This window comes from Stegostoma tigrinum, unplaced genomic scaffold (genome assembly GCF_030684315.1).
Source record: "Stegostoma tigrinum isolate sSteTig4 unplaced genomic scaffold, sSteTig4.hap1 scaffold_179, whole genome shotgun sequence".
In the NCBI taxonomy this organism is placed as follows: Eukaryota; Metazoa; Chordata; class Chondrichthyes; order Orectolobiformes; family Stegostomatidae; genus Stegostoma; species Stegostoma tigrinum.
Genome location: NW_026728119.1, coordinates 15,433 through 31,205, shown reverse-complemented (window position 1 = coordinate 31,205; position 15,773 = coordinate 15,433). Strand labels below are relative to the sequence as shown.

General features: G+C 42.7%; 1 protein-coding gene across 5 annotated transcripts; it reads right to left on the bottom strand.

Annotated features, from left to right (window-relative positions):
- Positions 1 to 2,359: 2,359 nt before the first annotated feature.
- Positions 2,360 to 14,717, bottom strand: LOC132207853 (zinc finger protein 16-like). Of its 5 annotated transcripts, none has more exons than XR_009443914.1 (3): positions 14,646 to 14,717; positions 13,569 to 13,708; positions 2,360 to 8,931 (listed from the first exon to the last, which is right to left on the bottom strand). XR_009443914.1 is itself a non-coding variant. In XM_059643691.1 (2 exons), the coding sequence occupies exon 2, from the start codon at positions 8,583 to 8,585 to the stop codon at positions 7,812 to 7,814; it is 774 nt and encodes a 257-aa protein (XP_059499674.1). In that variant the 5' UTR covers positions 8,586 to 8,931; positions 14,664 to 14,686; the 3' UTR covers positions 2,360 to 7,811. The 5 variants fall into 5 exon arrangements, 2 of the variants coding, with proteins under 2 accessions (XP_059499674.1, XP_059499672.1); XR_009443916.1 differs by having other exon boundaries at positions 14,664 to 14,706; XR_009443915.1 differs by lacking the exon at positions 14,646 to 14,717 and adding an exon at positions 14,135 to 14,284.
- Positions 14,718 to 15,773: the final 1,056 nt, after the last annotated feature.

Here is a 15,773-nt window from a genome sequence, read left to right as displayed (position 1 = left end):
GGCCCAACAAGTCCACACTGCCCCTTGAAGCATCCCACCCAGACCCATCCCTCTATATCCCACACAGCCTTGAACACCACGGGCAATTTAGCATGGCTAATCCACTAATCCACCTAGGCTGCACATCTTTGTGGGAGGAAACCGGAGCACCTGGAGGAAACCCACACAGACACGGGGAGAACGTGAAAACTCTGCACATACAGTTGCCCGAGGCTAGAATTGAACCCGGGTCCCTGGTGCTGTGAGGCTGCAAAGCTAATCACTGAGCCACCGTGCCACCCCATTGGATTAATGATGTACTATAAAAAAGAAGTGACCACAAAAGCCAGTGATTCATTAATGTCGATCAGGGAACGGAACCTACCACCTGGTCTGGACTTACACAAGACTCTGACCTCTTTGTGAGTGGACAGACAAAGAAAGAATGTGGCGAAAGAAGTGAAACACAGGTATTGAATAAATCCACATCTCAATCAGAACTTTAACATCATGTCACAAACCCTTAAAATTCACTACTGTGAACGTCCAGTGTGGAAGATCTATATGGAACACCATCACGGTGAGGACCCCCTCCAAGTCACACATCATCCTGACTTGTCTGAATCCGGTGCAGGATGAACTGAAATTTCCTCCAATTACCCAGCGAGACAGCTTCTACACTGACTGCAACCTTCTGTCCAGTAACTGTGTGAAGCTGAACCAGGCTGTTCACAACTCTGAAAAAATACTTCACACTAAGATGAGCTTTCAACCACATCATCACCAAACCAACTGTTTCCATCTCAGTAACATCACCTGACCCCATCCACGTCTCAGCTCATCTGCTGCTGAAACCCTATCCATTCTTAATTACCTCTAGATTTATCTGCCCTAACACTGACCGGTCCCCCATACTCAACTGTCCCGTAATGTTGGAGTGATTCAAGTCTCTGCTCTCTCAGTTCTAGTGTTATTGGCCCGAAGTGCATCACAAATAAGTCAGCAGATTTGTTAAAAGACTATCCAACTTAGCATCATGATAGTGCCAGGCAGCGTGAGAAGTTTTTCCTTGAAGTGAGAATGGGACCTACTTTCCACAGGACTGTACAGTAGTTACTCTCACCGAATGCTGTTCTGGATAAATACTGAGGATGAGGTAATGTAGGTTTTCCCCTCCCTCTCTCGCACTGTTCTTCCTCACCCCTGTTGTACCTATTTTGTTTCTATGCCTCCTGTATACTCAAACATGTCTGTGTAGCTCCTAGAAAAAAAAACTTTAAGAGAACTTCAAGTATATATTTTTTTCTTCATGCAGCAAATTATATGTGTATTGTCTCCTCTTTTCTTACACACAGTAAAAATCCTGTGGAGAAGAAAATGCCACTTGCTCAACGGACAGTTGCAGCAGTGAGATTCAAACCCACATCAATGAAAAGACTGCAGTCTTCATTCAGCTCCTTAGAATGTTCAGCCACAGTAATTGACAAGTCGTGGTCATCCTTATTGTCTTTGACGATAATGTCGCTGCACCAAATTTTAGTCATGGAGCAGGAGGCCTCAAGACAGCATTACCATTTCTTAAATCTCTAATGGGTTCCCAAGCTCAACACCAATTTTGCCTCAAATCCCTGCAAAGTCTCCAATTTCTCTCAGGTCACTTCTCAAGCTTTTCCCTTCTCAAACAGCCAAAAGTTCTTTTCTTAACAGAAAGTGTTATAGAAACATAGTAGGTCTGAGACAAGTGAAATCATGTTAGTTTCAAGAACTTAGAACTATTTCTCTCTCCACAGGAATGGCTTCACTAACATCCTACATAGTTGTTACAATTTTTAACAATTATGTAGCAATTAAAGTTAAAATTCTATTTTCTTTCTTTATCATTTGCAGCACCAGCATAGGACTTTAGACCCATTTCTGTCCTTTTCCGTACCAATCCTGAATCAGAAACAGCTATCAATAACTATCTGAGAGCCCCGCTGAATTTATCCAGCACTTTTTTTTGGACAGAGATTTAATTTAGAAACACAAATTGTCCAATGTGTCAAATGCCTGAAATACTTGCTCACAAGGTCTTGGTGTCTGTCTGTTTAAACATTGCGCTGTGAAGACTTCAATCATCCATTTTAAGCAACAAGCACACAGTAACTGAACAGTCTTCACTTAAAAATACATTTCCTTCCTCATCTTTTAAGCTTGTTTATTTCTTTGTACCACTTAGTAGGAAGTCATACAACTGCACCAGAAACCTCTGGTCCTTCGAATCTTTTTAACCAATGGCTAAAAATGCAGTCCATAACATGAGAATTGGCAAAAGTTGTTGACACATAGAACAAAGAACATGTTGTGTGAGACTCAGCAAATAAATGAACATTTCTTAGACTGTAGCTGAAAAGAATTGGTTTATTGAGACAGATTTATTCACCATTTAACCGAGTGACTGGAGTCATACAGGCTGCTTAAAGATGAGGGAAACAACATCACTAAATTAATTTTGAATGTTAAATCCTGGAGCAAGTACCGAAAATGGGTTGCAATGTGAATGAGAAGAATACATTGGAACCTTGGGATTTTCTAAAGCAAATACCTTTTACTTCCTTGGACTGCAGTGGCGTCAGTGAAAAAACCCATTCGTCGCCTTATAAAGCAAGATTTGAACACTGACTGTGGGAGGCCAAGTTAGCTCAGTTGTTAGAACATACGCTGTTGAAGTGCAGGGTTGTGAATATGAGCCCAACTTTGAGCACGACCTGTTTAATTACTTGGTATTTCCCCTCTGCAAATTCCCTTCCTCCAGCTATTCTTGACAGGCTAACCCTTTCATCCCATGAATCAGCTTAGCGAATCTCTTTGTACTGCATTCAACACCAGTATATCCTTTCTTAAATACAAGCACCAAAACTGTAAATAATATACCAGTATGGCTTCACCAACATCCAATACAGTTGTTACAAGATGTCCTTATCCTCAAACACCAACACCTCGCAATTAAGGCCAAAATTCCATTTACTTTCTTCATAACTTCAGCAGTTTGGGACTTCAGACCCATCCTTGCCCTTTTCCATACAAATCCTGAATCGAAAAGTTATAATAACTGCCTGCAAAATGCCATCCCACTGAAACTTCAACCACTTGCTCAACTTTGTAACCGAAAGTCAAGTCCAGGACCTTCCCCTTCCTTGTTGCATCTTCTACTTAGTGGCTGAAAAAAATGCTGCCCTGGATGTATTTTTAAAATTCTGATAAATCCTTCACACGACGATGCCTACATTAATGTTGAGGAAGTTGAAAGCTCCTGCTACCTCAATCCTGCTATTTTTACACTTTCTCAAAATTTGCCTCCTTATTTATTTGTGGAGTTTTCAAAGACGCCGCCCCTCCTTATTGCTGTAATAGATTTCCTAAACAAAATAACAATATCTCCTCCTCCTTTACCAACTCCACTGCCTTGCATGAAGGCCCTATATCCTGGAATACTGAGCTGCTAACCGTGTCCAAGTGACAGCAATGTCTTTATGACCCCATTAATTTGTATCCTCAAATCATCCGCCTTATTCACCTGACTCCAAGCATTAAATACCATTCACCCTTAAACTCCCTTATACCTTAACCTGGCCTGTGACAATGCCTTCCAGACTCTCGTTTCTTCTCTTTTTGGCCCTTGTTATTATTTTGAACATTCTCTCTGGATTTCAGCCCACTGCTGAGTTATTTACAAGGCCCTCAACAGTACTGGAAACCCACCCCCACCTCCCACAAGGATGCAGGTCCCATTCCAGTTGAGGTGTAACTGCTGTGTGTAATTCTAGTCTTCCTGCTAAAGGAAGGGTGTTGTAAAACTTGAAAAGATTCAGAAAAGAAGTGTAATGGTTATTATTGTAATAGTGTACCATTAGTACACTAAGTTTCAAGCATTATGGGATGACCCTGTTCCCAATTGCTCATATGAACTGTACTGACTGTCATTGAGTGAAAAGTAAAAACCTAGGTTACTCACACTTGGAGGTGAGGATGGAGGAGTTAGGGCAGATGGACAGCCTTTCAAAATAAACTAGTCTGCTTTTGAGATGAAGACTCAATGCACAGTAGTTTTAATAAAAGGTTAACTTATATCGTTTTTTTTCTCCCAACTAGGTAACCAAACACGTGGTGTTTTCAAACATCATGAGAAACATGCCCAGATAACATGACGTGGACACAGATAATAGGAGCAACAAAAAAAATTCCTACAGATTCTTGGGAACTCATTGGTGGTTATCCACAGTGGCTCAGCGGTTAGCACTGCTGGCTCACAATGCCAGGGACCCAGACTTGATTCCACCCTTGGGCAACTGAGTGTGTGGCTGTTGGCATGTTCTCCCTGTGGCTGCGTGGGTTTCCTCTGGGTGTTCTGGTTTCCTCCCATGTGTTGGTTAGGTGGATTCGCCAAGCTAAATTGCCCAGAGTGTTCAGGGATGTGTAGATTAGGTGGGTTACCAGGACATGTGTCTGAGTGGCATGCTGTGAGGTTTTCTGTGAATTCTTGGGCCAAACAGCCTGTTTCCATACTGTCGGAATACTCTGAATTCTATGAAAACCAGTCCTAATGAACTAGGAAATCCTTTTTCACAGTGTGCAGGTGGATTGTCTTTACCCACTGTGAATGTGTTGATATACAGCAATAAAACGTCATCATTTTCAAAACCTACCCTACCGTTACGTATTTGTTATTGAGATTAATGCAAAAGGACGAATAAATTAAACACCATTTATTTCAATGCCAGAGGCCTAACAGCTAAGGCAGATGAACTCAGGGCAAGGTTGGAAACATGGAACTGGGTTATCATTGCAATTACAGAGACAAGGCTCAAGGATGGACAGGGCTGCCAGATTAATGTTCCAAGATATAGATCCGATAGAAAGTCAAAGCGGGAGGGGAAGCAAAGCATGACAGGAGTGAAAAGCGGCATTTTTGAGCAAGGATAACATTATGGCTTTACTTAGGCAGGATATAGCTGAGAACACATCCAGGGAAGTTATTTGGGTGGAACTTAGAAATAAGAAAAGGGACGATCACTTTATTGGGATTATACTATATGCCTCCCAATAGTCAGCAGGAATCTGACAAACAATTTTGAAAGAAGATCTCAGTTATCTGTAAGAATAACAGGGTGGTTATGGAATGGATTTTAGTTTTCCAAACAGATTGGGAATTCCATAGTGTAAAAGGCTTGAATGGAGAGGAATTTGCTGAGAGTGTACAGGAAAATGTTCTGATTCAGTATGCGATGTATCGACTCGAGAAAGAGCAAAACTTGACCTGCTCTTGGCAAATAAAGCAGGACAGGTGACTAGGGTATCAGTGGGGGAGGACTTTGGGGCCAGTGACCATAATACTATTAGTTTTAAAATAGTGATGGAAAAGAGTAGACCGGGTCTGAAAGTTAAAGTTCTATATTGGAGGAAGGCCAATTTTAATGGTAGTACGCAAGAGCTTTCAAAAGTTGATTGGGGCAGATATTTGCAGGTAAAACGGAAAGGTTCAGAAGTGGGAAGCCTTCAAAAAAAAAGATAATGAGTGTTCAGGGACAGTATGTTCCTGTTCGGGTGACGGACAATGCTGGTCGGTGTAGGGAATTCTGGATGACTAGAGAAATCAAGGTTTTGGTCAAGAAAAAGGAAGGAAGGGCATGCCAGGTATAGACAGCAGAGATTGAGTGAATCCTTATAAGAGTATAATGACAATGGTATACTTAAGAGGGAAATTAGGAGGGCAAAAAGGGGACATGAGGTAGCTTCGGCAAATAGTATTAAGGAAAATCCAGAGGGATTCTACAAATAGATTAAGAACAAAAGGATAACTAGGGAGAGAATAGGGCCCCTTAAAAAGCAGCAATGCCGCCTTTGTGTGGAATTGCAAGAAATGGGGAATATAATAAAACAAGTATTATGCATCAGTATTTACTACAGAAAAGGATATGGAAGATATAGACAGTGGGGAAATAAAGAGCAACATCTTGAAAATTAGCCATATTTCAGAGGTAGTGATGCTGAACGGCTTAAAACGCATAAAAGTGGATAAATTCCTGGGACCTGATCAGGTGTATCCGAGAACTCGGAGGGAAACTAGGCAAGAGATTGTTGGGCCCCTTGCTGAGATATTTGTATCATCGATAGCCACAGATGAGGGATCAGAAGTTGGCTAATGTGATGCCACTATTTAAGAAAGGTGCTAAGGAAAAGCCAGGAAACTATAGGCCAGTGAGCCTGATATTAGTGGTGGGCAAGTCATTGGAGGGAATCCTGAGGGATAGTACTTGAAATATTTGGAAAGGGAAGGACTGATTCGGGACAGGCAACATGGCTGTGTGTGTAGGAAATCATGTCTCACTAACTTGATTTTTTTTGAAGAAGGAACAAAGAGGATTGATTAGGGCAAAGCAGTGGATGTGTTCTATATGGATGTCAGTAAGGCAGTTGACAAGGTTCCTCATGGTAGACTGATTAGCAAGGTCAGATCACATGGAATACAGAGAGAACCAGTCATTTGGAAACAGATCTGACTTGAAGGTAGAAGACAGAGTGCTGGTGGAGGGTTGCTTTGTAGATTGGAGGTGTGTGACCAGTGGTGTGCTGCAAGGATCAGAGCTGGGTCCACTCATTTCTGTCATTTATAAAGATGATTTGGATGTGAATGCAGGAGTTATAGTTACTAAGTACCAATCCTTGCAGCATACTGCAGGCCAAAGGCCTTTCCAAATGGCCAGCTCTCCCTGGATTCCATGTGATCTCACCTTGTTAATCAGGCTACCATGCGGAATTTTACTTACTGAAATCCATATCGAAAACATCCACCAGTCTGCCATCAATTTTCTTTGTAACTTCTTCAAAAAAAACTCAATCAAGACATAATTTCCTATGGACAAAGACATGTTGACTATCCCCATTCAGTCCACGCTTTCCAAATACATGTAAATCCTATCCCTCAGACTTCCCTCCAACAACTTACACATAACTGACATCAGGCTCACCAAAAGTTTATTGTTCCCTGGCTTTATGTTACCACCTTTCTTAAACAATGGCACTGGAATAGCCAACCTCCAGCCTAACAGCTCACCTATGACTGTCAATGGTGCAAATATCTGAGCAAGGGGCCCAATCGCAAGCCTAACTTCCCGCAAAGTTGGAGAATACACCTGAAGAAGTCCTGGGGATTTATCCACCTTTATGCTCTGTAAGGCATCCAGCACCACCTCCTCTATAATATGGAACTTTTCAAGATACACATTCATTTCTAAGTTCTCTAGCTTTCATATTCTTTTCCACAGTAAATACCGATGTAAAATACTTGTTTTGCATGTCATCCATCTTGTGCATTCCCATACATAGGCGGTCTTACTGTGCTTTTAAGGGGCATAATAGTGTCAAAATTGGCCTTAGTCCCATTGAAAACTTTAACTTTTAGACCAAGTCTATCCTTCTCCATAACTATTTTAAAACTAATACAACAATGATCATAGGCCCCAAAATATTTCTCCCACTGACCTCTCAGTCACCTGCCCTACCTTATTTCCCAAGAGAAGATCAAGTTTTGAGCAGGGACTAATGACACCAGTACAAACAGCCCAAAGATCCAAGTTCAATCCTTGATTTAAAAGCAAAATCCTTCAAATGTGGTTGTGGTGAACTTGCTGGTGTGTTAACAGTTTGCATGATTGAGTGAATCCCTTTCCACACATAGAACAAGTGAATGGTCTGGCCCCAGAGTGAACTCGCTGGTGTCTCAGCAGGTTGGTTGAGTGAGCAAATCCCTTCCCACATTCGGAACATGTGAACGGTTTCTCTCCAGTGTGAATTCACTGATGTGTCAGCAGGTGAACTGTCTGAGTGAATGCTTTTCCACACTCCGAACAGCTGAATGGTCTCTCTCCAGTATGAAGTCGCTGATGTGTCAGCAGGTTGGATGAGTGAGTAAATCCCTTCCCACACTCAGAACAGGTGAAAGGTTTCTCTCCAGTGTGAACTCGCTGATGTACCAATAGTTTGGAATTGCGAGTGAATCCTTTCCCACATTCAGAACAGATGAATGGTCTTTTCCCAGTGTGAACTTGCTGGTGTTCCAGCAGAGAGGATGACTGAGTGAATCCTTTCCCACACACAGAACAGGTGAATGATTTCTCTCTGGTGTGAACTTGCTGGTGTCTCAGCAGGTTGGTTGACGAAACGAATCCTTTCCCACAAATAAAGCAGGTGAACAGTCTGTCCCCATTGTGAATTCGCTGATGTGTCAACAGGCTGGATGACAAAGCAAATTCTTTCCCACATACAGAGCAAGTGAATGGCCTCTCTCCTGTGTGAATTTGCTGGTGTTTCAGCAGGTGAGATGTCTGCGCAAATCCTTTCCCACACACAGAGCAGGCAAACGGTCTCTCCCCACTGTGAACTTGTTGGTGTTTCAGCAGGTTGTTTGACTGAGTGAATCCCAGCCCACAATCAGAGCAAATGAACGGTTTCTCCCCAGTGTGACTGCGTTGGTGCATTTCCAGCTGGGATGGGTAAATAAATCCTTTCCCACAATCCCCACATTTCCACAGTCTCTCCCCAGTGTGACTGCGCTGGTGTTTGGACATTTCAGATGAATCTTCACAGACTCTTCGGCACACAGACAATACGCATTTCTCCCTGGTGAACAGTGCTTCTTCCTTCAATGTTCAAAATCCTGAGATAATTAGGTTATGACAAACAGATTGAGTGTCAGATCTGGATGTGGTTTTGTTTGATTTCTCTGAATGCAATCAAAATTTCAAACAGAAAAGTAGAGAGAGAGAAACCAGAAGAATACACACAAAGATTGTGAAACTCTGAAATTAATCTGGTCAATTGTGGATCCAACACCGAGGGGCACTGCTGGATTATCAGTAAAACTGAACCGGTTCATTTAATGTCCTTCAGGGAAGGAAAACAGTCAGCGTTTGCCTACAAAAAAAAGAGATAGAGTTTGGACAGACATGAAGGGCAGGCATTTTATACATCAGAAAATGAATCCAATTCCTGTTTTCTCCCCATACCCTCTGATGCTTCTGAAGGGCTGAGAATACACAGCAAAATACCTGAAATCTGAAATAAAAACAGAAAAAGATGGAGATACACAGCAGATCTGACAGCATCTGAAATGGTGACAGATGCAGGAACCATTGCAATCTTGAAGAAGTGTTGAGATGATCATCCATTGCACCATAATATAGGTTACACACCGAGTGCCAGAAAACGGGCCTAGCTTCAATAGGTGCTTGATGGCCAGCACCGATACAATGGGGACAGTGTGTTCAACAATTGTACCCGAGTGTCTGACCCCATTTAGTTCCATGTTTCTCTCCTGTTCTCTTTTAGGAAACAGGCAGCAGCAAGTAGTGAAGAATGCAAATGATATTTTGCCCTTCATTGTGAGAGGATTCGAGTACAGGAAGAGGGATATCTTTCTATAAGGGCCTTGGTGAGACCACACCTGGAGTCGTGTGCACCTTTGTTCTCCTTTCCAAAGGAAGGATGGCCTGGCTACTGAATGATCGTAAAGAAGGTTCACCAGACCAATTCCTGGGATCTCAGGACTGATGCATGATGAGAGAGTTTTGATCTTGATTAATCCTTCTTTCTTTTAATCTTTCAGCCACCGACAACATCATGAACTAATTTCACGTCCCATTTGCTGATCTGAGTCTCTTACTACTGAAGCTATACTTTGGTTCCCATTCCCCTGTCATACGAGTTTAAATCCTCACCAGTGGAACTAGCAAAAGCATCAACAAGAATATCTGTCCCAGCTCTGCCCAGGACAATTGTTCAAGCTTGTGCATGTCCCACCTTCCCCAGAAACAAACAGTCTCAAAGCCTCAGGAATCTAAACGCTTTAAGTTATATCTCCAGCCATGCACTCATCTCATCTGTCCTCTTATTCTCGCTTTCACAAGCACGTGCATTGTAGCAGCTCACACTGTTACTGGATTAGATCACGAAAGGTCCTGTGGGGGTCATAAAAGAGTCCTGTTGAGAAGGAACATTTGGGAATTTACTTGGGTTTCTGTAAACAGGCAGTTCAAAACACATAAGCATTTTAATAAGAGGCAGTTTTTAAAGGCCTGGTCCAGCCACAATCACAAGTTTGTTACTTAATTAAAAAGTAGAAGCAAAAGTCTGATCCTACAGCATTCTGAACTGTTTAGGTAATTGTAACCAGAAATGCAAACAACCAATTAACATGAAATGGTTAGCTGAATTCCTTGAGCGAATGTTTGTCAGCAATAAAAGCAGCTCACTGCATCATTATGGAAGGCAAAGCAATAAATGGTGTAAACACAACCTGTAAAAGACCAACAACATAGGAAGGGGCAAAGAAAGGTTATAAAAGAGAGAAGTCAGGGCTGCAGAGAGATAAAACAATTGAAATGTAGATATGGATAATTTGAATAAATTCTTACATGCAAAGATCAACGGAAGAGTGACAAAGATAGATTGCAAAATCCGAAGTGAAGACATGATTAGTGCCTTAGTTATTTGTGAAATCTAAACAAGTTTTGTTTAATGGCTTGGTAAAGCTCTAAAGTGACTGAATTTCATCCTCAGTGGAATTTGAATAGATGCTTTTTATTAAAACAAGAAAGTAATAATGGAAAGCGCTTCGAGTGGAAAATGAAACTTCAATTTAAAAATCATTTGCAGCATGCAAATCGTTGGGGTTGTAAACTGCAACAGCAAGTCAGAAACACTGTTTGTTTGGTCTCTTAAGCTGAAGTGAGAGAGGGATTTTTCCACAATTTTCAACTGTATTACAAAATTGTAGTTACTTTATATCAGAGTTGAGTTTAAAAGACTTAATCACAATTCCTAACAATCCACACTACAGTTAGTAGAGAATTTGGAAAAGTTCTCAGTGATAAGCTACTATTTTGTTTTTTGGCAAAAAACATGGTGCAGCTGGCAAATGTCTGAGGAGGAATATAACTGTCAAAAGCATTGTCAGGTCCCAAAGACAGATGAAGTCATTTTCTAGCTAACCTCAGGAGATTATAGGAGGGTTTAAGGCTGAACATAGTATTGTCCATGATTGTTTGCTTACTGGATTGGATATATTGATTTGGGGTGTGTGGCTAACAATGACAACAATATTGCATGTAAATAACATCTAGCAAAAGGAATAAAAATATTACAATCAGCCAGGGAAAGTTTGAGTATCATTGCCCACTCTTCCAATCTGAGCTGTATTTAAGAGGGGAATTAGGCCTCACGTGAAAGCCAGGTTTGGAGTGGACTCTGGCCTCTCCCACACATGCGGTAACAGAGCTCTGAATAAAGGTCGCTTGTACAACTGAACACAACACAAAACTCCTCCCTACCACAATGTGGCAATGGGTGTAAGCTTGACAATACTACATTTGAGATCTTGTATTTTAATGTATCTCTTATCTTCCTATCTTCAGCTTTCAGGTCCTCCTATGTCACTGGTACAATCGGATGTTCACCCTCCCACTCCAGAATGTCCTGAAGCTGTTCCATGTCATCGCTGATCCTGGCACCAGGGAGGCAACATACCATCCCGGATTCATGTCTCTCTGTGCCCCGTACTATTGAATCCCCTGTCTCTACAGTCATATTCATCATTTTCCTCCCCTTCTCCGCAGCAGAGTCACTCCAAGTGCCATGAACTTGACTGATGCTGCTTCCCGATTGGCCACCCCACCACCACCAGCCCTCCCCCGACCAAACAGTACCCAAAACAGTATATTTGTTTGAGGACGATGACCACGAGGGACTCGAGCACTTCATTTCTGAGCCTTTTACTTGTCTGATGGCCACCCATTCCCTTGCTGTCTGTGTAATCTTCACCTGCTTGTGACCAATCTGTTGAGAATGCTACCACAACCTTCTCAGTATCATGAATGCTCCATACTGACTGCACCCACAGCTCCAGCTCTGAAAAACAGCTAACCAGTAGCTGCAGACGGATACACTTCCTGCACAAATAGCCAATAGGGACACTGGTAATATCCCGGAGTTTAACGCGGAAAAGTGTGAGGTGATTCACTTTGGAAGGAGTGACAGGAATACAGAGTACTGGGCTAATGGTAAGATTCTTGGTAGTGTGGATGAGCAAAGAGATCTCAGGATCCGTGTGCATAGATCCCTGAAAGTTTCCACCCAGGTTGATAGGGTTGTTAAGAAGGTGGATGGTGTGTGAGGTTTTATTGGTAGAGGGATTGAGTTTCAGAGCCATGAAGTCATGTTGCAGCTGTACACAACGCTGGTGCGGCCACACTTGGAGCTCTGGTCGCCACATTATAAGAAGGACGTGGAAGCATTGGAAAGGGTGCACAGGAGATTTACCTGGATGTTCCCTGGTATTGAGGGAAGGTCTTTTGAGGAAAAGTTGAGGGACTTGAGGCTGTTTTCGTTAGAAGAAGGTTAAGAGGTGACCTAATAGAGACATACAAGCTGATATGAGGAGTAGATAGGGCGGACACTGAGATCCTTCTTCCTCGGATGGAGGTGGCCAGCACGAGGGGCCATAGCTTTAAATTGAGGGGTGATAGTTGTAGGACAGATGTCAGAGGTAGGTTCTTTACTCAGAGTAGTAAGGGCGTGAAATGCCCTGCCTGCAACAGTAGTAGACTCGCCAAGTTTAAGGGCATTTAAGTGGTCATTGGATAAACATATGGATGATCATGGAATAGTGTGGGTTAAATGGGCTTCAGTTTGATTTCCCAGGTCGACACAACATCAAGGGTCTATGTTCTATTGTGCTAGACAAGGACAACACAGACCTGAGGGCTTCTGTTGTGACTTCTCTCCAGATTAAGCCAGTTTCTGCCTTAAAGAGAATTTAATGAAGCTAGGTCCTTCCCCTTCATTTCAAACATTACTATTATAAAATCAAAAGTCGCTAACTTTATATAAGCTAATATATACTTTAAAAACTGTAAGAAAATTCTTTCCAGTATCAATTATCAATTGACTGTTTCCGTTAGGACGGTGAGACTTTCTGAACTGCCCAAACTGAGACTGAGCATCACACTCAATCTTTCAGTTTCACTTTCTTTCTGTTTCACCCAACTCCAAAGCACTCTCATTTAGCCAAGCAGCACTCACAGTGCAGCCTTTTCATTTTCATTTTCATTGTCTGCTCACACCCACTCTGATCTCAGCCTCCCATACTGTTTCAATTCAGCTCAATGGGAGCTCAGGGAACAGCATCTTCACGTTAAATGCAGTAATTTATAACCCTCAGGACTCCACACAGACTTCAGCAGTTTCAGGATCAAAAGAATTGTCAGGATCTGGAAGATTCCACTTGAAGGGGTGCTGGAATTTGTGCCCATAAGGAATTTTAAAAGGAAGTTTGCAGATATTCAAGAATGAAGAATATATAGATTAAAATCATGAAGTGGGCGATTGGGACTAAATATGACAGTTCTTTCAAGGAGACGAGGTGTTGTTTGGACAAATCTGCCCCTCTCAGGCCAATATCTCCTTTCTCAGCTGCAGGGTATAGAACTCAACACTTATCCCAGGGGTGATCAAACCAAAAATTTGAATATTCTGCTTTCAAGTTACAACCTTACCAGGAATATTCTCCCATGGATAGAATGGTTAAACCTCTTCCCTTTCGCATTTAAGTGTCAATGATACTCAGATCCTGATCACTCTGCTTAATGGAGAACTTGCATGGATCCTGGTCTGCAAATTATTCTCAATTAATACCCTGTAAAACAAATCCATAAGAGACAAATAACTGTCAGCCCTGGATAGAAATCCAAAAAACACCACAAGATTGTTTGGAAAAGGCAAACATTTCTCTTGGTTTCCGTTCGTTATGTATAAATCCTCCTGTTCAAATCACCCTGCTCCCCGACACAGAAAGATGCAGAGGGAAAATACACCCATTATTAGAGACGGAGGAAGTCAGATATTAATGAATTTGACCAGGGAGCACAAGGGGACTCAGAGCACGTTCAGTGATTTGATCCCAATCATATGAACACTGGGCAAACGGATATGCTTTAATAGATCATAATATTTAAAGGAGGACTTCCGAAAGTGAGAGTGCAACAGGTAACATGAAGTTCTGAGCAAGGGTTAGCGGATCCGAAACGTTATTTTTTTAATTCACGGATGCTGCCAAACCTACTGAGCTTTTCCACCAACTCTGTTTTTGAACATGCAGTTCTGAACGCGTTTTCGGCATTTCTCCTCCACTAAGTATCTAACGTGTAACTGCAGCAATTTATACTGCCTGAAGCCAGTACTCCGCCAGCGTCAAAAGTCCTTCCCAGGAAATACACGCCACGTCTCAGTCTGGGGAAGAAGTCCAGAAAAAAAAAACACATTTCGCTTCTATATACCCGCCCCCCCCAAAGAAAGGCTGCGCTGGCGTTCCACTGCAGGTTGCCACCTATAAATATGGCGATCCGGCATGAGTCCCAAAGATCATTGCCCCTAATAAAGATGGTGGCAATCACCTCTGCCTATCGCAGCCTCAGGTCCGCAGCAATTCTTCCATTTGCTGCAAAACACGGGGCCGGCATGTTAAAATGTATGTTTTCTGACATGCATCGACCGCAATTAAAACCTCTCAGTCAATACCGAAACTATTTCCCTCCCGGTTTTTGCTCCTTTCCTTTTTGTCCCGTGTACTGTACCTTCCGAAAGCAGCCGACCTTCAGTCGCAGAGATTTTGCGCCCCCGAACAAGGGCGATCACGTGATTTTCACACAGACAAACATCTCACTCGCTCTGATTGGTTGGAGGGTAGGCCGCTTCCATTGGCCCCGCCCCGTGCTCCGATTGAACCAAAGCTGACATCGCTCACAGGGAGATAGCAATAGCTGCAGGTGTTGGAGTCACAGATGACACAGTGTGGAGCTGGAGGAACACAGCGAGCCAGGCACCATCAGAGGAGCAGGAAAGTTGATGGTTCAGGACCCTTCTTCAGAAATGGGGGAGGGGACGGGAACTGAAACATAAACAGAGTGGGGGCTGGGGAAGGTAGGTGGGAAGGTGATAGGTGAGTGCAGGTAGTCAGTGGTGAAGATTTTTCCTGCTGTTCATCAGCTCTGTGAGTGATGGTGAGTGTTCATCCCGAGATGAGGGAAAAAATGGGCCACTCCTGATTCTCCTAATGTAAGGCAAAACAACAGCTTGTATTTTATGGAAACTTTTACTCTGTCATTTTCCTCGATGTTTTGGCTGTTTCGGAGACATGGATAGAGCAGGGTCAGGAATGGATGTTGTAAGCTCCAGGGTTTAGATCTTTCATTAAGGACAGGGAAGGTGGTAAAAGAGGGGGAGGTGTGGCTTTGTTAGCCAAGGACAGTACAACGGTGGCTGAAAGAACTCTTGATGAGGACTCGTCTACTGAGGTGTTATGGGCTGAGGTCAGAAACAGGAGAGGAGAGGTCACACTGCTGGGAGTTTTTTATAGGCCCCTGGAAAGTTCCAGGGATGTGGAGGAGAGGATTGGCAAAACTATTCTGAGCAGGAGTGAAAATAACAGGGAGATTAGCTATGGCAGACATTAACTTCCCTAACATTGACTGGAAATGCGATAACTCTAGTATGTTGGATGCATCAGTTTTTGTCCAATGTGTGCAGGAGGGTTTCCTGACTCAGTATGTTGAAGGGCCGACAAGAGGGGAGGCCACACTGGATCTGGTACTTGGTAATGAACCAGGCCAGGTGTTTGATTTAGTGGTAGGTGAGCACTTTGGACAGAGTGACCATAATTCGGTTATGTTTACTTTAGCAATGGAAAGGGTTAGGAATATGCT

Bases quoted from the DNA above. Each gene is read 5' to 3' on its own strand.
- LOC132207853 (XM_059643691.1), bottom strand. From the start codon at position 8,585: ATGTCCAAACACCAGCGCAGTCACACTGGGGAGAGACTGTGGAAATGT.